The following is a 22,820-nucleotide window of genomic DNA, read 5'->3' as shown; positions in this document are numbered from 1 at the left end:
TAGGACAGGAACACCCCAAAAACAAATAAGATAAGCCTATGTGGCCATGTTATATTATTAATATTAATATAAAATATATAACGTTATAATATTACACCGAATGATGGTAATAGTTTTGAAAATTAATTTACTATTTATTATTAAATATAAGATGTATATAGTATATAAATTGTTAATGATAAAAATAGGTCTCAACATTTAACCAGTTATTATGTTTATAGTTACTAGGTAGATATCTATTAATATTTCAATATTATAATCATTTATATTTTTTAATTTTTTTAATTCTACGGTAAGTCGCTTATTATTATCACTATTCACTAACTAAATTAAATTTTTATAAATTAATAAAAGCTACTATAACTACCTACTAAAAATATAATAACAAAAAAAAAATGGTTAATAGTATAATTTTTGGTAAGTAATAAAATAAATCATTGAAATAAAAAAAAATTTTCTTTAAAAATTTATCATAAATTTATATAAGGACTTCTTTTGTTTACATCTTTTAAACGCAAAATAATGTCAACATTTATCTTGTCAACTACTTAATAATTATAAAATTGAGATTAACATATTATTGTTTGTCTAGTTATTGTCTAAGATTAATTTTCGAATAAGCACCAAAAATTAAGATCTAGTTTTAGCTCTTTGTTTAAAGTCTAGTAGTAGCATGAATTTTTTTCTTTCAAAAGTATTAATGACTAATATTATCAAATAAAACTTATATTAACTTGGATAACAATGAAAATATCATTATTTTTATTTCCCAAAATTGTTTAAATTAATATAAAAGTTATTAAATAATTTGGGTGGGTAAAAGTTATCGATAAACAAATAATAAAATGAATTATAATCAGGAGGGAGATAAAAATTATATAAAGAAAAGCAAAGAATAAAAAGTGGACAAGTGGGTATCGCTCTGCTGTATAGTAGAGATGGAGAGGTCACTGATCACCATAATGGATGTGTTAAATTTGAATGCAATGACGGGTATCATTGTATACGAAAAACGATTCTGAACGGAGATGATTTGTCAGTCAATGATAATTAGTTGGATATATTATATTATTACATATATTTAAAATGTAATATATCGTTATTTTACGCGATTTCGTAAAAAATTAAATTTCATAAACTCATAAAATGTTTTCTATGTTGACGTTGGAATTTTTTTTTACAGTTACTTGTAGGAAAACTTATGGTTAACCTTGTATTGGATTTTTGAACCTTAAGAATAAATCACAAAAATTTTATGAATTTTCAACTTCAAAATTCCTTGCAAATTTTCTCAATTTTGAAATATTTCGTTAACATTTGAATTTTAAATAGTTATAAACAAAAATTGTGACTAACGATTTTTGATTTTTTTTACTGCGATAAGTACAACTTATAATAAACCTTGTATTAAATTTTAAAGAATTTTTGGATAGCCTAATTTTTTTTATTGGCATTTTAAGAAAAAAAACTTAGAAAAGTCGAAAATTTCAATTGTCTATAAGTAACTTAAATAAGGTCAAAATATTTTGAAAATTTAATCGCCAATAGATAACCATAATATAAACATTTGGTGAAAATTTACAAAAGTATTTACAATGATTCGTTTTTGAGTTACAGCAAAATAAAAAAATCGATTTTGTCAGAAAGTGGTTATGCGTAAAAATTCTCGTTTTTCCGTAATTTTTTTAGGGTTTTTCCCGACGCTTTTGAAAACTATTGAACATTTTTAACTTTTGACCCCCCTAAGTACCAACTAGATGAGTTTTCCTTTTCAAAGAGGGGCTGAAATCGAAGTATTATTACTACTCCAAAAAGTGATGACAGACACAAAAATAAAAAAAAAACACATCATTGTAAAATCAATACATTCATCACTCCGTTCAGAATCTAAAATGTGTTTGTAGTTTAGACGTTTAGTAGGTACCAACATATTAACATAATGTTTTTTTTTTTATTATACTTAATATTTTATATTCTGATTACATTACTTTTTCCTTATAAACTTGATTAATTGTTTCTTAATACTGATTCTATTATTTATCATATATTCAATCAGTGCTGTCCCGAGATATTATGGTGCCCCGAGCAAATTTTTATGTATATTTTATTGAGGATTCGTCTAATGAATGTATAAAAGTATTTTAAAGTTAAGACATTGTTATTATAATTAACTGTCATTGCTAAGATTTAATGTAAGAATACATTTTTTTACGTTATAATGTGGTCTGTAAATAGACAACAAAAATCAGTGGATGTCATTCATAGTGCAATACTATATTACCTTATATTAAAATTTAAAATTGAATACTAAAAATCTAAAATAAAATTTTTATTGTATTAAAAATAATAAGCCCTGTAACAATTATGTTTTAGTAACCAACATAATTTACATAATATTTATAAATCAACAATATTTTTGTTTTCATTCACTATTTGATTCTTCATATTTAGTGATACTTTCCTGATATTCTTCATGAAAGTCTTGTAATGTTCGAACTTTAGGTATTTCATCTTTATTTTCATCAATATCTTGTTTTAATCTATCTTTACTTGTACCTATTTGAGTACATGACAATGTATGATTTTTTTTTTTGTTCTTAACACTTGGCATATTGGCTAGCTCTTTCTTCAATTTCTTTGCTGTAACTAATTCAGTTGGATGTTTTCTTTTATTCTTCAATACAATTTCTTCTTCCAACATGTAGGCACATACACTTAATCTACTACAATCTGAGCGTACTACTTCTTTATGACGTCTATGATTAGAGATTTTTGTGCAAGCTTCTGGGTCTGCATTTGTATCAAGTTTTTTTACTTCTTCTTCAATCTTATCATTTTCAAGCATATCTTCAATGCTAGCACTGTCGAAATGTGTTGTATTAGTTAGGGCACCATTCACAAGTTGAAGATTTTTTTTCTCTTCCGTTTTATATTTTCGTTTGATTTGAGCTCGAGTTCGATTAGGATAATATTGCTGAATCATAGAAAAGTCAGTACCAAAATTCATTAAACATTTGTAAAACTTAAGTGTTTCATCTTTAGACCATTGTTTAGAAGCTTCTTTTTTACGTTTATAAGAATAACTTCTTGAATGGTATGCAGATTCTTCAATAACTTTAGATTTAGCCAATTCTTCTCGTTTTTCTTCAAGACCAGTTTCATTTAAAGTTAATGTTTCTTGATCAATGATAATTTTCCCATCAATGCCTACTTTGATACATGGAGTAATGCAGTTATTAAGAACTGTTGGTTTTTGTTCCTGAAAAATAAAAAATTTAATTTAATACATTTTTATTAACTCATACATATAAGTTATAACCATAACTTAGAAATTTTCATGAGTCATAGAACATTGAAAGTAAAATACAGATTTTTTTCAAACTTTTCAAATGTAAAAAAATTTAATTTAATTTATACATATTTACAGTTTCTAATACTATTTTTTTAATTAAGAGTTTTAAGTGCTAGTTATAAGCATACTTTTATATAATTAAGGAAATAAACATTATAATCCCAATAATGTATAAAAATATGGGCACAAAAACATAAAATGCATGTTTTCCAAATAGTAGCTACATTATCAGTTGATATAGCTGAAGACTTTGCACAATTGATTTCATTCATTCTAATAATTTGTTTATTTTTAAAATAATGTCAGACACATTGTTCTGCAATTATCAGATTTATTGTATTTACGTTTCAGAGTTAGACATAATACCCATAGTTCCTAAATACCTACTACTATATTCTATAAAAAAAAATATAAAATTCATAAAACTAAAACATCTAAAAATGATTTTATAAAAATTTGCTTGATAATTTATTTTGAATGTTAATAGTGCCATATTATATCCCCCCAATCATCTATTTTTTTTAAAGTGTACTTCAATATAATTATAAGATCACCTAAATTATTTATAATTATAATTATTATTTGCAATTTTTCTTACAGAATCTATAGTCAACAAATCATTATCTGGATCATCTTCTTCTTTGTGTTCCACTTTAGGTTCTTTGATTATAGGATTGGTGACAGGATTGTAGTATATTAGATCTTGCATAGTCAATAATGTTTTATCAAATTCTCTGCCTTTAAATTTGCTCGAGAAAGGAATATTCCAACGTTGATAGTTCTCTTTAGGTTTTTTTATTTCTCCAATACTAACCTCTGATACACTAGATGATTTCCGAGAAATAGACCTCTTTTTTTTAGTTATGATTTCTGGCTCATTATTTTGTGATTTTATTGTTTTAAATGTTGCTGATATGGGTTTTTTAGGAATTTCATCATCACACGTTTTTTCTTGAATAGGTTTTGCCTTATCATTATTTTCTGTTAAAACATCACATCGATTAGACTCTGATGTCTTAACAATAAGGAAACTTTTTTCTTCAACCAACTTTTGTTTATTTATCTTTGTATCAACTTTATCTGACAGTTTAGAGGGTATATTTGGTTTTTTTTTAGCAAATGGAAAATGCCTATTGAGGACTGATTTTGTATCTGATGTAGACATTTTACAACAACTGAAAGAAAAATTAAAACTATTAATTCTGTGGTAATTATTAATTTTTAAATTAGACTAAATACTAAAATACTAAATACATATTTATAAAACACTTTCTTAAAAACTATACAAGCTCAGCTTAAGGGGTAGGCGACATAAACCCACGCCTATGGCGGCATTTAACGTTTGATATTTGATGTAACATTTACATGTCAGGGGCGGCAAAACTCAAGTTGGCCTAAGTGTGTTTAAATACTTGCGCCGGGCCTCAAGTTCACATATGTTTATCATCCCTACCAGCAATAACAATAAATAATACCATCATTAAATATATTTTTAATTTTTATCTTCAACATCAGCTGTGCTCTTGGTAATGATCAGTTTAAAAGTTCTAACAAATTAGGTACATACTATATATTTTTATGAAAAATCATAGAACATCAAAAGTAAAATATAAATTTGTTTCATACTTTCTTGATTTATAAGAAATTTTATTTTATCAATTTATGCAAATTATGATTTCTAGAGCTATTTTAATAATTTACAATTTTAAGTACTATTTACAGTAATCTGTTACCTTCGGGACTGAGGGTGTGGTCGGAACGTGAAAAAGGTCGGATTATCAGAATATACAGAACCCTAATATGGGAAATATTAAACTAGCAATTAATTTTATATATCTACTATAAATTGGAAAATCCAAATGTATTTTTAAATTATTCAAAATTTTTGTATAATAATGGAAATAATCAATATAACCCCAATAAAGTATACAAATATGCGAACTAAAACATCTTTTTTGATTTTAAAATATTAGATACATTATTAATACTTATCGTTGATGATGACAGACTATTTATTCCATTAATTTTCAATAATTTAGTTATTTAAAAAAAAATTGCATGTGCATTGAACTGCAATTATTGGATTAGTTATTTACGTTCTAGAACACATCATTTGATATTAGTTCCTAAAGACCTACTACCATATTCTTTTTTAAAAAAAAAAAACATTTTTATTATTAAGAAAAACTTAAAAATTCTATCATAAAAAAAAGTGTTGTTGACAATTTTGTTCTGCATATTTACATATTTTTAGTGCTATATTTTGAGCTTGTTTTTGTGTTATTAAATACACATTAAAAATTAACGGTTAATTTTTTTTTTTTTATTATTATTAATAAAGTGTTACTGACATCAAGGTCATCTAACTTATTGATAAAAAGACAAAATTTTTAACATGCAATAGTTGTTATAGATAAATAAGTAAATACAATAAATTACAGTTATTTACATAGATGAATAGCTAAATAATAAAATGTGACATCGTAATAAATTAGATAATCTAGGTAATAACTAGTTTATCTATAAATACATATATTATTGACGTTGAGAAAGGGCATCATGAGGACGTCCGCGCTTGAGACGTCGGAGGGTAGGCTTGTCGTTGAGTTTGAAATATTTTGCACTTTTGGCGTTGTTTAGTTGGCCAAAGAAGTTGACTGAGAGATTTTGTATGTAGGATTTAACCATCGGGAGTCTGAAGTCTGTATGAAGTGCTTCGTTTCTGACGAACCACGGCGCGTTGGATATTATGCGTAAAATCTTGGACTGGAAGACTTGAATTTTATTTATGTGAGTTTAGGCACAGTATCCCCAGATAGGGGCAGCATAGAGTATTAATGGTCGTAGAATTTGCTTATAAAGAAGAATAGAGCACTTCCAGCTTAGGGCGGTTTGACGGTTGATTAAGGGATAAAGAATTTTAAGTCGTTGGTAACTTTGTTGAAGTTTCGAAGAAATGTGAGGGTTCCAGGTTAATTTTTTGTCTAAGATAACTCCTAGATATTTTATTGTTGGAGACCAGGATATGTTGTCACCATTAAGTACTAGAGAGGGAGGATTATTGGGACGACGAAGTGTAAAAACGGTTAATAACTATATGTATTATTAACATAAAGATATTTAGATATCAGTAATGAATAGGAATATAATAAATCCTATTTTTACTTTAAAAAGTTAATACCGATAAGCATTTCAAAACATATTAATGAAATAAATATTTTATTAAAATTTTTGTACGTTATATATAAATAAGTTACTTTTGTACAAAATAATAAACGTGTTAAATGTATGTAAAATGAAATCAAAAATACATGTTTCAGCTCGTTTTCAAAATTCTACGAAAAATAAAATAAATAGAAGCCACTTACTAAAATTCGAATAACTCATCGACGCTTGACACATGGACAAATTGAGAAATCTGAATATGAAATAAGAATAACTAAAAAGGCATGTTGCAGCTTGCAGATGGAACAATTTTATATTTATTTATTGCAGTAATGCATTATAATATGTCATGTGATAATATAATATAGCAGCAGCTGCTGATAATAGGAATGGCGTGTTAGATTTTTATAGATATTAGATTAGATTTGAAATTGGAATGTTGGGTTGGATTTGCCCATGTGAGAGAATCAGCTGGTGGCAACGAATATATTGGAAAATTGTGGTTACTCTGGTTTGATATAAAGGTTTTATGTATTCTTATCTTGGGGGCCGAACTGTACCCATCCCACGAACTGCCCGAGACCCAATCAGTAATAGCCCGATAACACAGATAACATTTAAATTACCGCGTAAATTTAAATAAAATCTATTCTGTAATATAATTAAATAATACATTTAAATATTACATTTTTTAGCATTCGTAAAATACATGGACGTTAATAATAATTTATTGAACTTTAACTATGTTTATGTCAAAATTACTAAAAATAAGTGGAGGCATGCAGTGACGGAGTGAATTTTTCCTATGAAGAAACTACCATAATTAAGCACCCACCAACCTATTTTTCTTAATTTTTAAACGATTTCTCAATAATATAACGTAGGGTAAGGGTAACTAATATTTATTAAGGTTTAGGTATGTTGTTAGGTGTGACCATGGAAGTATAAATTATGGATTAGTCTAGCCATCTAAGATCCTGGAGACTGGAGTCATTTTTTGAACGCATACTTATTTTTAAAGGGGGTGTCATATCTCCCAAACACCCCCTCCCTGCGTACGCCACTACCCACCTCCAATATTTTGATGAGGCAACCATCTCACAAAAAATCTATTTACGCCTCTACGGAAGAGATGCTTTCACAGGAGTAATGCATTTGTAGACTTTTAATATGACGGTTTATTCTGTACCTCTAATCTCTATCAAATCTTAAAGTAATTGGACATCCGCCTAATGTTTCGACTGTATTCAAATAAAAATTTCCTATGACTTTGGGGTCACTACAAGAAGGTGCTGCTTCTAACCAAACTATACACCTGGAAAATCCATCAATGCACCCACTTATAGAAATTCCATAAGGTTTTAGCTTATCATAAAAGCACTAAGCAATCTGTATGCCATGTATGATTAGGGCCTGGATTGAAGTACAGACGTCTCCTTAGACTTCTACGACTTCTAATTTCCACACCTTCAGGATCAATTATTTTTAAAATACTTTGTACAGTCTCTTGTTTAACCATAAATCCATTACTAATGCATTTTCTATGCATCCATCACTTATAGCCACGAAGTTGATTAAAATCCTGAATTCAAATTTCTAAATAACGACTTACAATATTGAAGGGTGTATAGTATATGCATCTAGACAAACCTAGTTCTTTTAATCATCTTTTAAATGTACGAAGACTAATATTTATGTTATTTTTTAATGTCAAATTTGTTATTATTTCATTATAATTAAAATTCATACAGAAATAATTTTCTATTAAATCACTTAAACTCATTATAAATCGCAAAATGAAAATGTATTTATTTAATATTCACTATTCAAATGACTCAACACTGTATTACTATTTATTAAAAGTCAATAAACAATATTAATTTTATATTATTTACAACATAGAAAGGAAAGTACCTATCATATTACAGCTGAAGACATAAACCCATGACTATTTGGTCTATTTAGTCATGACTCATGTCTTAAACCAAACCATAATACCATATACCTACTCATCTATAATTGAAGGTCAATCGGGAGAGATAAAATAATATGACAGTATAAATAACATAACCAAGACATTTAATAATGTATACGCAAAACCTGTGAGTTTTTTGTCAAAATACTAAGTTGATAAGTCGAAATTGTAACAGATATTTTTTTCTAACTGGCACTACTACGCTTCCGTACACATTGGCTAGGAGAAGTGCAGTGAAGATTTTCAGAACTTTTTAAAGTTAATAAAAAGTTTAAAGTTAAGTGGGTATCGCTCTGCTCAGCAGAGTCTGCTGTATAGTAGAGATGGAGAGTGGGTCACTGGTCACTATAACTGATGTGTTAAATTTGAATGCAATGACAGGTATCATTGTATACGAAAAACGATTCGGAGATGATTATCAGTCAATGATAATTAGTAGGATATATTATATTATTACCTATAATTAAATTGTAATATATCGTTATTTTACTTGATTTCATACGCTCATAAAATTTTTTACAGTTACTTGAAGGAAAACTTATGTATGACCTTAAATTAGGTTTTTTTAACCTTAGGTATAAAACACAAAACTTTAATGCATTTTCAACTTCAAAATTCCTTGGAAATTTTTGCGGTTTTGATATATTTCTTAAATATTTAAACTTTAAATGCTTATTAACAAAAATTGTGACTAACGATTTTTGATTATTTTATACTACGATAATTAAAACTTATAATAAACCTTGTATTAAATTTTAAAGATTTTTTGAAAAGTCAAATTTTTTTTATCGGCATTTCAAGAAAAAAAATTTAGAAAAATCGAAAATTTCAATGGTTTATGAATAGTTAAAAAAAAATTCTAAATATTTTGAAAATTTAATCGTAAATAGATAATGCTAATATAAACATTTGGTGAAAATTTCAAGTATTTACAATAATTTGTTTTTGAGTTACAGCAAAATTAAAAAATCGATTATGTCGAAAAGTGGTTATGCGTAAAAATTCCCGATTTTCCTGACGCTTTTGAAAACTACTGGAAGTTTATTACTTTTGACCCCCCAAAATATTAACTAGATGAATTTTCTTTTTCAAAGAGGGATTGAAGTCAAAAATGCGTTATTAGTTTATTACTACTCCAAAACACAAAAATAACAAAAAAAATATAAATAAACACACATCATTGTAGAATCAATACTTTCATCACTCCGTTCTGAATCTAAAAATAGCCTCAAAAAAAATTAAAACACATTTTATTGGGCATTTTTCAGCTTTATAGCTTTGTTGAAGATAAGGTTCTGAAAATCTTCTCACCACTTTTCCTAACCAATATGAATCTATAAGACCCTAAATAACAAAATCAGTTTCGTTAATCTAGCATGCTAAATGACAATTTAGCAAAAAATAACTATTTTTTGATCTGTGAAAAATTGAATAATTTTTTTTAAAAATTATTAATTGCACATTTTGTATCTACTTGATTAGTTAAAAAAATAGAAATTTTGGGACTGTTCACGCCGACGTTTTTGTGGATTTAAATCGTTATACCGCTTGGGTGTGATATCAGATCACTCTCATTAATATATTATGTTAAAGCTAGCTTAATTATCAACTAACTCATTACAACTGGGTTACATTTTTATCATTTTCCTATTTAACAAAAATTCTTGAAGTTTTAAAAATGCAGACTTTTTTCATTTCAATTACCATACTTACATGAGTAAAAATAATTCGTGGTTCATTGTCCGTGGGTCCAACCAATTCAAGATAATATTATCAGTGATCGAAATTCGTAATGACTCTTCCAGTGTTGCCAGTAGCTATTTTTTAATATCCAACAGTTGCTATTATTATGACTATGATGTTCGGGACAATTATCACTAGTAGGAAGTAATAAACGTTTGTGGCTTGTGCTTTTTCCAATCTACCCTTCTTTCTTTCACGTTTAGTGACAGATGTAGTTTGTTTTGCTATCCTCAATTTACGGATTTCCAACAGCCAAAATGGTGAGTATTAGATATTTATCCATTTTAATCTCGAGAATTAGACTTTTGAAATGTTCTAAACGTAAAAGATTGGGTTCTATTAAACCTGTAAAATGAATATCTCGAAAAACATTGATCGAAAAATATTTGTTTTTCCTCAGAAATGTACATTTTAAAAACCTTTAGTCAAACCCTTTGGCTAGCTTATATTTTTTGAAGTATACAAATATTAAATAATCCAAGGCATCAAGCTTAATCATCACATTTAGTATTTTCATAAATTTAATTGTTAAATTGTAAAATGGTAAAAGAATATCTCAAATGTACCATTTTTATTAAGCTTATACTATTCATTGTACTTAATTTAAAAATTTTAAACTGAATTCTTGTTAAATAATTTTCCGTTTATATATAAGTTTACTGGACTTAATTTAATAAATTTAAATCAAATAAGTATTTTATGTTTCTATAATACAGATGTGATTTACATTTTTAAGTCAAAAATAAATTATTTAATTTGTGTATGTTTTAATTTTATTTAGGTTGCCAATACCTCTACTGCTACAATTCGGACTCGCAAGTTCATGACCAACCGACTGCTATGCAGAAAACAAATGGTAAGTAATTAATTTATAACTAAAGTAATAATTTTTTCAGTTTTAAATAAATAACTAACTTTTCAAAAAAATCTTGTTACTTTCATTAATTATAAATATATAATTAATTTAAATGTAAATTAGTTAAATTATATGTTGTCTAATCAAATTTATGTTGACTCTCAAAACTGTAAACACATAATTATGATGTGCTCTAATACTAATTGGAATATACTGCAACATAAATATCAGATAACATTTTCTAAAACCCAGCTGCAACAATAATTGTGGTTGACCAGCTCGAGTTTAGTGTTTGTGTCATAGAATAGTAGAATCATTATTTGGACTGTATGAATATAGTATTGAGCAGTATTCCTCAACCGCTGTTCTGCGGCATGTGTTTACTGCTAGTCGCAAACGTACGTGTGTATAGTATTACTATATTACTATAGTATTCCGTCCAAAAAATGTGCTGTGAGCATAAGAAGTTTGAGAACTGTTGTTAAGTATCTACTAAGTAAGGTTTTAAATGCTTTAATATCATAAGATCATTTCTATACATAAAATATTTTGACATAAACCTATTAATATCTATAGACAATTGAAATCTACAATTTTTTAGTCTTTTTTTTATGAGTTATTAAAAAAATATATGAATCAGAAGTACTTTACAATATTACACAAGGTTTCTAAAAATTGGCTCTTATCTCGTCTAAAAAATATTTAAAATTTATACTCAATATTATTTAAGGAGAAATTAAATTTGTCAAAATTTTGAAAATTTTAATTTATTTGGCTTTTAAAAATGTATATAAAAAAAAATTAGTATTCTGAGTTGAGATTTAAAGATATAATCATCTATTTTTATTGTTGTATGATATTTTCATAAAGATATTATTAATTTCAAGTTATATAAATTGATGTAATATGGTATAAAAAAATTTTGTTATAATATTTAAATACTAATTATATAATAAATAAAATTATTTTTGGAAATAAATTGTATCTTAATAACTTATTGTGAAACATACTTAGTGATATTGGTGGACTCCAACGAACTGGCTCCATAGAGAATAGCTTTTAAATTCAATGATATCAGTATGGCATCAAATTCAAATTGAATGCAAGCATAGTAGTTAATAACTGGACATATTATTTACAGCAGATTTTTATCAGCTTCTAACTCTAACTTGAATCTTTCTAGTTCATTGTTAATTTTATATAATTAAACGTATTTACATAATGAGAAGCACACAACTAATTTAATCCAATCATTTTCATTTTTTTAATAAAAAAACTATGAATATACGATAAGATAAAATATATTAACAAAATGTACTTTTAAAAAGATAAACATTTTCTATATGTATTGTGTCCATTTATGAGAGGCAGTTTTGAATTTTGATACCAGTTTTTAGTGTCCACATCCGCTAATGACAGGTTGTAACCTCTATTATGTGCATAAATTTTTTCTTTGGAATTTAATTGTGTCCATTTATAGAGGTTTCACTATAATATAACTAAACTCTTAAAAATACCTTAAAAAAAATATATATATAATTTTTGTTTAGCTATCGTCAGTTCAATATTTTTCCATGTATTATCCATTAATTATTAAATACTAAAACTAGTGTTAACAATTGTTGGTTGTGATAAATTTTTAAATGAAATAATTTATTCAGTTGTGCATTATAAATTTTATTGTATTTATGTAGGTTGTTGATGTCATGCATCCAGGAAAACCTTCTCCAAAAAAAACTGATATTCGGGAAAAATTAGCTAAAATGTTTAAAGTTTTACCGGATGTTGTATTTGTCTTTGGTTTCCAAACGTGCTTTGGTGGTGGAAAATCAACAGGTTTCGCTCTTATCTATGATACGTTAGATCATGCAAAGAAGTTTGAACCAAAATATAGGCTGCAAAGGGTAATCATTATTTTTAGATTGAAATATATATCCTAAGCAAATGTATACAAATATAATACATAACAATTTGTTGTTTACTTAGCATGGACTGTTTGAAAAGAAAACTCAAACAAGAAAACAAAGAAAGGAAAGGAAGAACAGGATGAAGAAGGTGCGAGGTACCAAGAAGACTAAAGTTGGTGCCACATCAGGAAAAAAGGTATTGTGTTAAATATTTTTTATCATATTCCAATTATTAATTTTTTTATTTTTCTTTTTCAGTAAAATGATCGTTAGAAGTGAATGAATGTACTTTGCGGGGCAATCATATGCTTGTGAATGTAAATAAAACACTTCTTTAATAAAATTGTTGGACTTATTCCATAATTCTGAGTTGATTAGTACCTTTTTCTTTTAAAACATTTAAAATCATATTTCATACCAGTGTTTCCTTTCTTTACGAATAGTTAACAATGATATTTTAAAATTTTTTATAAATATTCATTTAATTACTTAAACTGCAATTGTAATGACTTATTTAATATTAATTGTATTTTTATTAATAGAATATAATTCAATACCAAATGTGAGTCATACCAAAAAAATATGTTGAACTGAACATGATGTATACTAGTCAATTAGTTGTTTATAATTTAATAACACATGAAATAATAGTAATTGTAATATTAAACTTAAAAAAAACTTAAATGCAACTATAATCAACATATATACTACACTTGATAATAATAAATAAATACAATTTGAATATTTTTCTGTGATAATTAAATGATAATTATGCTAAATAAAAATTTAAAAATAGACACAGAAAACATATCTTGTTTGGATTATTTGATTGATTTTAATTGCACTTAATTATACATTCTTTGGTCTTAATATTAATTTGAAGTTCAGAATTATAGAATTGCTAACTTTGTTCAGTTTGACTTTCAAATTATAAAATACAAGATGTTATTAATAAATTGTTAATTTCCCACCTAAAAAATATTTAAATTTATAGCCACACTATTTTTTAATAAGCAATTTAAAGTTAGATTATTTTACCTTTTCTATAAATGTAAATATCAACTTGTTTACATAATCAAAATTCTTGAAAATTAAATATAAAATCCTAGCTTTTCATGTATCTATTCATTTTATATATAAATTAAATTTGATATGCATAGCAAACTTATGTATGCATTTGAATTTTGAATTAATATTAAATTAATTTGGTCTACAAATTGTAAGCAAACACTTTTTTGACCCACATCATACAATAATTTGTATTGCTGTTGTAAGGATGGTGTTATTGATAAATTATTTAGTTTATGGTCCTGATATAATTTTATAAAATTTTGGTTTATGCATTTTATTGTGATTATAATGATATGAATAATTGTGGATTGTGGTAGGACCAAATTTTGATTATATTTATATTTTTGCTGTAACAAGAACTACTACTAGCAATGATTGTAATTTCATGTATACCAAAGCATTTATCAATTTTGGATGCTGCAGTATGAGCTATGATGTGTATGTGCAAAATAATTTGCTCCTACACCTATCAATTAACAACTTTTATTTAATATTTTCGGTAATAACTATTAATTTATTAATATAAAATAGTCCTGATTAATCACTTAATAATTATTCGTGTTGATAATTAAACTCATAGGCGGACATCTGGAGGCTTAGCTCTTCCTCAGTAGAGAAGTATTTCAATAGACCCCAAAAATCGAAAGTAATGTTTTGTGTTTTGGATTATTATGTCTGCCTATGATTAAACTAGGGATAGCTGAAAATATCCATGTTTCAAATTTAATGGTTAGTGTTTCGGTGTGCAGGTTAAGTTTATGGGACAGTTTCCTTTTAGCCCCTAACTGTTGGTAAGTCAAAAAGAGCTCCATTTTGTTTTATTTTTATTGTGATGGCTGTGTGGAGAAATAAAGGACTGCTTATGAATCATTTTTATATTCAACAAGTGACATTTGTGGTATTTTAGTGTTAAGCTTTAAAAGTTATTCCTATTGCCTAAAAGACGTCTTTCCGTAACTGCTTGTTTTACCAGCTGTAAATGTATCTGTGACATTCTTAAAAGTTTCAGGTCATATTAAGGCTTAATGCATTTTTGTTCAACTTTAATATAATTTTTTCTAATATATATTTTAATTTCAAATGGTTTTTTTACTATTACGTTCATTTTAAAAAAGTTTTATGAAATTGAATTTATTATTATAACCGACTGAACTCAAAGAACTTAAATGTTCAGTCGCAACACTAATTTATTGTTCAACTCTTTTTATATATCAAAGAATTAAATAAAAGGTCATTAGATTTATTTATTGTCCTAGTTACACATAATTAAACAATAACTTAACAAAATTCAAAAATTCACCCTACAGATGAACTAATGAGAATTACGTAGCTATAGTTAGTATACATTCTCCTACAATTTGTATAGCTAATATAATAGATTACTTTGAAGACGTGAATGTGGAGATTTAAAATTTAGATCTATTAAGACTTAATAAAGTAATAAAAAATATTTTATGATGTGAATTAATAAGTGTATTTACCTAGTATTTAGAATGAAACTATATAATATTTATAAACAGCAATAATTGGCTATCAATTCAAACTACTAATTTATATTGATAAAATCTCAGTTTCTACCTCAAGCCATTAACGTTTATTTTTATGTAATTTTCTAATGTCACTCATAAATGTATGGTTTCGTAATTATTAATATTTCTCTAATTTAATGTACGATGGCGAATCAATATAAGCGAAAACGTATGTTCGCTTTAATACTGAAAAATAATTTGGTTTTATTGTATTTAAATTAAATTCAACAACTTTGTTTATACCTAATATTCTTGAAATAGTTGCGGCCGCACTTTCAAGCTGTCGAGTCAATCTATAAGTAAACATTCAAATACAGTATATAAATTATAAAACTATTAGGATGTCAAATTAGTTTTTCGAAGAGATTACTATTGTTTATTATACATATCTGTGGGTGAACTTTTAATACTTTTATGGTTTTATTTTATTTTTACTTAATAATCAACATCACGCCGTTGACTACCACAAAATCGTTATCGTGGTTGGTACTTAATAACGATTTATTTATACTAGGTATGATATTATCTAAAATTGAGAAGTAATAATAACATTGTCGTTATGTTAGGTTTATTTTTTTTTTCAACTTCTTCACGACCTAGACACGTCATCTAGCCACTAATGGTATACAATTAGATAATTTGAATCCTACATTATATTATCATTTTTAAATAAGCGCGGCGTAAGAAAACCGGCCAACGGACTGGTGGCCGCACTGTTGAGTTAATTGTGTACTGCCATTGGTTGTCGAACAACGACGTCAAGACAGCAGCTGCTGTTTTAGCGCTGCTAGCTGGTGGTGGGTGGGCCATCGTCTGCGGTTGTCGTCGTCATCACCGCGTCGACGTATCCACTATCCGCCGCGCCATCAAACCGCACGCACACCTATGCGCGCAATGGCGTCCAACGACAACGGTGACTTCGACACGGATCTGGCTGCGGCACCTGCGAAACGCATGCGGTACTCGTTTGCCGATGAAATTGCCCAAAGTTCGCATTTTGAAGCATTTGGACAACGATACACCGGGTTCCCGTCCGGCGAATGTTACGGTAAGTGTAAGCTGTGTAAGGAAAAACACGGAGGGCCGACGCTTTGGCGGCCCGCCGTCCCGCAAACATGGCGGATCTTTTTCCCGTTTGGCTGTAGTCGACGTGCATTTTCGCCGGGGCGTGCCCCCCTCCCACCCTCCTATCTGTCATACTGACGTCATCGATCCTTCGCTTTCTTTTCCACGGTACGTCATGTCGCGGCTTTTCCAAGTTTCGTACGTTATACAATATTATTATTATTATTATTATTTATCAATGGCTGTTGCCGATTATCGACTTCCTCGCGCCAAATGATAACGGCCGGGTTATCTGTATTTTACACCGTAGCCTGTAAAACGTGATCAATTATTAAGATAGTCTCTTATTGCGTATTTGTGTAGACAAGTAGTTTTATAATAAATAGTAATATATTTTTCGTACTACAGAAAATTTGTTTCATGAGTCGTTTTATTATTTTGCATTATTTATGCGTTATTTTAGGATATTATATATCCTTTGACCATTGGCGTTTAAATCACATAATTACTGAGTAATCCTTAATGAATCATTTTTAACAATTCATTTGTTCATTCATAATCCACATTTCAAAGTCATTTTCAATCTACATAAAGAAAATAATATTTTTTAAATGTATTAATATTAATTAATTTTTATGTTTTGTTTTCTTTGCTCTAATTAATTATTTAACTATCATGTTTCTCTAGATAATATTTAAACACCAAGGAATTACTTCAAATATGTGTGGCATTCTCCCCTTTATTCTTCTAGTTTAGGTATGATTAATCATCTTTATGGATTGGCATATCCACTATGGACTAAATCTTAAATTATTTTTTCTATAATTAGTGTTCATTTAATTTTCACTATAAATAATTTGGTCAATAGTTAGTATGTTATTCAAATTTGTTTATATCAATGAACAGAAAAGTAATAATATACTAGAATATAACATATAAATTGTATATTTTAATCAAATTAAATTTTTTTTTTATTTTAGCCAATAATTTATACCAGCCATCATATAAGTCTTTAGATACTCTATCACCAAATTATTTACAACCAAATTCACCAACCCCTCCATTAACTATGTCTTCAAGTTTACCAGAATCTCCAGAAGACTCAAGGTAAATATAATATAAACTTATTTTAAATTATGAAATAATAAAATTAAACATTGTATGTGGCATGAAGTATTTTTGACGAAAGTTCAGACACTAAAGAGGAACCCGAGGATGATGATTCAACTTCCACATCCAGCTCAGGTTCCTGTTCACATTCTGATAATGCTGATTCTGAAAAAGGAGCACCTGGTAATAAAAATATTAAATTTTTATCATTCTATTTTACTTAAAGTTGTTTTTAATATAAATATAGGTTCAATGAATTGGGTACAACGACAAATTATGGGCGGTATAAATCCAAGACGGCTGTTACATCAAGTATTTGGAGCTTCTGTTCCATCTCAATTAGAAGATATAACATTATGGAGAGTATGTAACTTTTAATCTTCATTAATTTTAAAAAAAAATTATTTTAATTTATTTTACAGATAATCATGAATATGACTGATGACTCTCCAATACGAAATCGACTACGTAGTGTTAGTTCACTTGATGATGTTGTTAGGTTACTGAAAACAAGCAGTCGTATTATGGTTCTCACTGGTGCAGGTGTACGTATTTTTTGAACAAGTTATAAAAAAGTTTGATGCTTAAGATGATTACTTGTTTTAGGTCTCGGTTTCTTGTGGAATACCAGATTTTCGAAGTCATAATGGAGTTTATGCTAGGCTAGCAACAGAATTCCCTGACTTACCTGATCCACAATCTATGTTTTGCATAGACTATTTCAGTAAAGATCCCAGGCCATTTTTTAAATTTGCCAGAGAGATCTATCCAGGACAATTTAAGCCATCACCATCTCATCAGTATGTGATGGTATTATTTATAGTACATAATTTATTATTACAACTAATGTTTTGTTTTATAGATTTATTAAACTCTTAGAAAAAAAGGGACGGCTCTTACGCAATTACACTCAAAACATAGATACATTAGAACAAGTTGTTGGTATTAATAATGTTATTGAATGTCACGGTATGATAATATATTCATAGAATTATTCCATAAACTATTATATAATTTATTTTTCATTATTAGGATCTTTTGCTACTGCATCATGTACTCAATGTGGACACAAAGTATCAGCAGAAACTATAAGACCTGATGTATTTGAACAAAGAATCCCACGTTGTCCAATATGTGTTAATAGTACTGGTAATGATATATTTATTATCTATCTTAAATGTAAAATATATCCATTAGATTTTTAATAATTATTAACTACTGTGTATTCCATATGTGTATAGGTATTATGAAACCAGACATTGTATTTTTTGGAGAAGGTCTCCCAGATAGTTTCCATAAAGCAATAGAAGATGATAAAAATAATTGTGATTTATTGATAGTTATTGGATCATCATTGAAAGTGCGACCTGTAGCTCGCATACCCAGTAAGTTAATAACTAGTTAAATACTATATATAAGTAGTAAATTTATTTTATAATATACATTTTTTAAGATATGTTAAACAAACATGTTCCACAAATATTAATAAATCGTGAAAGACTGCCGCATATGAACTTTGATGTTGAACTTCTTGGTGACAGTGATGTTATTGTGGATCACCTCTGTCGCATGTAAGTAATTCTTAAATTTAAACTATATATTTTTTATTTAATTCTACAATTATTTATAAAATAGGCTTGGTTCAGATTGGACTGAGTTGTGTTGGTGTAAAGAAGAGTTGACTGAAACTTCAACTTTGACTACACCTACTTCATCGCCAAGGTAATAATTTTAAATGTTTATGCATAATATTTGTGTATTAATCAATATTCTGTTAACAGGTCTAATGCAACTGTAATTGAAACAGTAGAAGGTGAGATGTCTACTGATTCTACAAGAGATAGTGCCAATAGTATGTCACCACCGCTTGGTGATGATAGATTTGCCCCGAGTACTTCAGGCGAGCAACGACATTTATCTACAGATACTACAAGAGATAGTGGTATTGATCCAGACGATCCTCAAAAATCTAGTCTAGCCACGTATTTACCATGTAATATTCAATTAATATAATTATATATAATTTCATATTCATTTATTTAACTAAATTACTTTTATTATTTTAGCCAATAAATATTACATGTTGAAAAAAAGAAGATACATGTTTTCTGGTGCTGAAGTGGATTTAAATGACATGAACGATGACAGTGAAACAGAATCAGACTCAAGTGAAAAATCTGAAACTCCGTTACATTAAAATAAATTATTCTACAATTTAAATATTTAGCTCAATCGTTACTTAACTATCACAAGCTAATAATATTGTTTTTGCTTTCATTCAATAATGTATAATATTGTCTCCTCTTTATCTTGTATTCCTTAACATTTTTCTGTTCTTTATTATTTTATTTATCCTCAAATTTATTATTTTTCCATTTTTAATTTATGTAGCCAAATTACCTTTCATATATATAAATATATGTAAATATATAATGTACATATACAATACAAATGTTTAATAATTAGTGAGTGAAAATAACGGTCAATTATTCATTAAAAAAGTTATTTTCTGTAATTATTTAAGTACTAGGGATATTTTTTTATTAATAAATATTATTTAATTTTTTTATAATAAAATGTACTCTTCATATTGATGTATATTTTAATAAAAATAATATAAAAAAATGAGAACCTTTCATATATTTATTAACATTAAATCATAAATCACTCTTGTGTAGTAACTATCAAGATTATTGTATACTTTTTATTGATAACATACTTCATTTATAATAAACAGTATAAAATAAAGTTCTTGAAAATTAAATTTAAAGTAGTGATTAATTTTGAAACAAAAATTTTAAAGTTATTCGATGTAACATCAAAATTATGGGTATTTATTATACTTGATATTCGTTTATGTAATTAAATTTTACAGAAAAGTAGCTTAGATTTATTATTTTAATATATATATAATAATAAATTTAATTAAGTCACTGATTGAAATGCTAATATATGATAATATTAGTGCATTTAAAATTAATTAGTTGTAAAAATTCAAATATATTTTCTTAAAAAGAAAATATATGATTTTTTAAGTGTTGAGGTGTATGGAGAATGTTAATGATTTTTAGTCTGTATTTTTTAAATGTAAATTTTTTATTTATTACGTCACTCATTTTGTTGTGCTAAAAATTGTAACAATACACCATTAAAAAAAATACATAGGAAAACAAATGATGTGTTCAAAATGTTATAATTTACCGTGTTCCTTTGCAAAACAGATTAGCAATACATAATTATTAATTATATTTAGTTACTATGTTGTTAGTTTATTTTATATTGTAATTAAATTTTTTTATTTTGAGAGTATTAAGTTTTAAGTTATATACTGTATAATATTTAAATGTTAAGGTGGATTTTTTTAATAGACAATATCAAAACTGTATTAACTTACAATCATTAAGTACTTACTCAAATTTAGTAATTTAAGTTGGATATTCTTTAACCTAATTTTAATTTGCTAATATTTATGTTATATTTATGTAAGTAATAGTGGTAAAACCAAATCTTCTCTATTTTTTTTATAATGCTTTTTCTTTAGTTAAAATAATCGTGCAAACAAATAAATACTCTTTTAATAATTATTTTTATTACTACTAATATAATGTAGAAAAAACTTTTAGCATATTCACTAAATTTTGTTATCTTACTAGTGAATTGAAAATAAAATCATTTACACGTTTGATTATGTTTACCTAAATATTATAAACATATGGGACATGGGTACTAGATATTTGTTATGAAAAATTAAGCAAAGCTTGGCTCAAAATCACATTTCCATATGTTATACATTTTTCATAAAGTGAAATTTGTTATCTACTACTTAATTCCGTTTATTTAAGATTAAAATGATTAAAATATAAAAAAAGGGATAAGTAGATTACCACTGCTGTGGCTGTACATAATGAGTGGAGTGTAATAGACTTAATTGTGTTACAATGACGTTACTCTCATGTAATTTATTATTTAAGTTTTCATCTAACCTACCAATAATAACGGTAATCCTATATCCGAACACAACTGTATGTTGTATTAATTTATCAGACATTATCTAAAAATGTATAAGCTATACCTATACTCTACAGCAGTTGCTATCTGTACTCTTGTAAGCTGTTTATAGATATTTATAATCAGTTTTCGCCGAAAATTAAATAGGTAGTTTATTTATATTACTATATTATATTAATAATAATCTAATAATCAATATCATGACTAGGAAAATGTTGTAATTACATATATACCTACTTGAATTATAAATATAATTAAATTTTCTGATGCCGATACGAGCGGAAAGACTGCCCGCGAAGTGCCCCTTCCTAGCACCCCGATATATTAAAAAAATATATAATTAAATTTATAATGTAATGCGTTCTTCTGCTAAGTTACTTCTAAATAATTAATGTCGTTACTCTTGCCGTTACCCAAAAATATTAATAACGAAGTTACTATAATGTTACTGAAAATTGTAACTACATTACAAACTACATGCAGTAACTAGTAACGCACGTTACGTTACTACCCAACCCAATGGCCAAGGTATAAGGTATATAAAATATAATAATTTATATAAAAGTTTTTCAAATCCCCAACATTAATAACAATAGACGTGCATCAAATTAACAAACATCATCAATCTTTGTTTTACTATAGAATTTTTTCCAAATTTAAATGTTTATAACTATGAGGTATCTTAAATATTATTAAGGGGCTGCTACACCAGCATTTGTTTTCTCTGTCTATCTCCCACATAATATAGGAACAAAGATACTCCGTATTTCCCAGTCTTGTAAAGTATTCGAATATAAGTATTCAGATAATTGTATTTAAATACTTTTTGAAGTATTTTATGGTATTAAAAATACAATTTTTTCTAAATATTTTTAATACTTTTTTATTCAAATACTAGTATTAGTATTTTTATACTTTTTCAAAAGTATTTTTTACAAGACTGGTATTTTCACATTTATGACTCTGATTTAGGGAAAAAGCTGCTCCTATTATATATTTTATAAAGAAGAGTATTTCCTGTACATTGGCTGGATAGATT

At 26.9% G+C, this 22,820-nt stretch overlaps 3 protein-coding genes across 6 annotated transcripts; 2 read left to right on the top strand and 1 right to left on the bottom strand.

Annotated features, from left to right (window-relative positions):
- Positions 1–2,314: 2,314 nt before the first annotated feature.
- LOC132928184 (transcription factor TFIIIB component B'' homolog) lies at positions 2,315–6,879 on the bottom strand. Its single transcript, XM_060992663.1, has 3 exons — positions 6,721–6,879; positions 3,951–4,527; positions 2,315–3,259 (listed from the first exon to the last, which is right to left on the bottom strand). Exons 2-3 carry the CDS (start codon positions 4,515–4,517, stop codon positions 2,423–2,425), a joined length of 1,404 nt encoding a protein of 467 aa, XP_060848646.1. The 5' UTR covers positions 4,518–4,527; positions 6,721–6,879; the 3' UTR covers positions 2,315–2,422.
- Positions 6,880–10,338: 3,459 nt separating this feature from the next.
- LOC132929737 (small ribosomal subunit protein eS24) lies at positions 10,339–13,361 on the top strand. The gene is made up of 5 exons (XM_060995289.1): positions 10,339–10,495; positions 11,017–11,091; positions 12,786–12,995; positions 13,078–13,194; positions 13,257–13,361. The coding sequence occupies exons 1-5, from the start codon at positions 10,493–10,495 to the stop codon at positions 13,257–13,259; spliced, it is 408 nt and encodes a 135-aa protein (XP_060851272.1). The 5' UTR covers positions 10,339–10,492; the 3' UTR covers positions 13,260–13,361.
- Positions 13,362–16,388: 3,027 nt separating this feature from the next.
- On the top strand, positions 16,389–21,357 carry LOC132929730 (NAD-dependent protein deacetylase sirtuin-1). Of its 4 annotated transcripts, none has more exons than XM_060995276.1 (14): positions 16,508–16,646; positions 17,351–17,419; positions 17,644–17,770; positions 17,838–17,956; positions 18,021–18,136; positions 18,196–18,318; positions 18,380–18,573; positions 18,636–18,742; positions 18,806–18,922; positions 19,015–19,158; positions 19,227–19,344; positions 19,409–19,495; positions 19,555–19,766; positions 19,840–21,357. In XM_060995276.1, exons 3-14 carry the CDS (start codon positions 17,733–17,735, stop codon positions 19,968–19,970), a joined length of 1,506 nt encoding a protein of 501 aa, XP_060851259.1. In that variant the 5' UTR covers positions 16,508–16,646; positions 17,351–17,419; positions 17,644–17,732; the 3' UTR covers positions 19,971–21,357. The 4 variants fall into 4 exon arrangements, with proteins under 4 accessions (XP_060851257.1, XP_060851259.1, XP_060851260.1 ...); XM_060995277.1 differs by lacking the exon at positions 16,508–16,646 and adding an exon at positions 17,258–17,276; XM_060995274.1 differs by lacking the exon at positions 17,351–17,419 and having other exon boundaries at positions 16,389–16,646.
- Positions 21,358–22,820: the final 1,463 nt, after the last annotated feature.

The sequence above is a fragment of the Rhopalosiphum padi genome, chromosome 4 (assembly GCF_020882245.1).
Source record: "Rhopalosiphum padi isolate XX-2018 chromosome 4, ASM2088224v1, whole genome shotgun sequence".
Classification (NCBI taxonomy): domain Eukaryota; kingdom Metazoa; phylum Arthropoda; class Insecta; order Hemiptera; family Aphididae; genus Rhopalosiphum; species Rhopalosiphum padi.
Note: the sequence above shows the minus strand (reverse complement) of the source record. Positions and strands in the feature narration are given on the sequence as shown.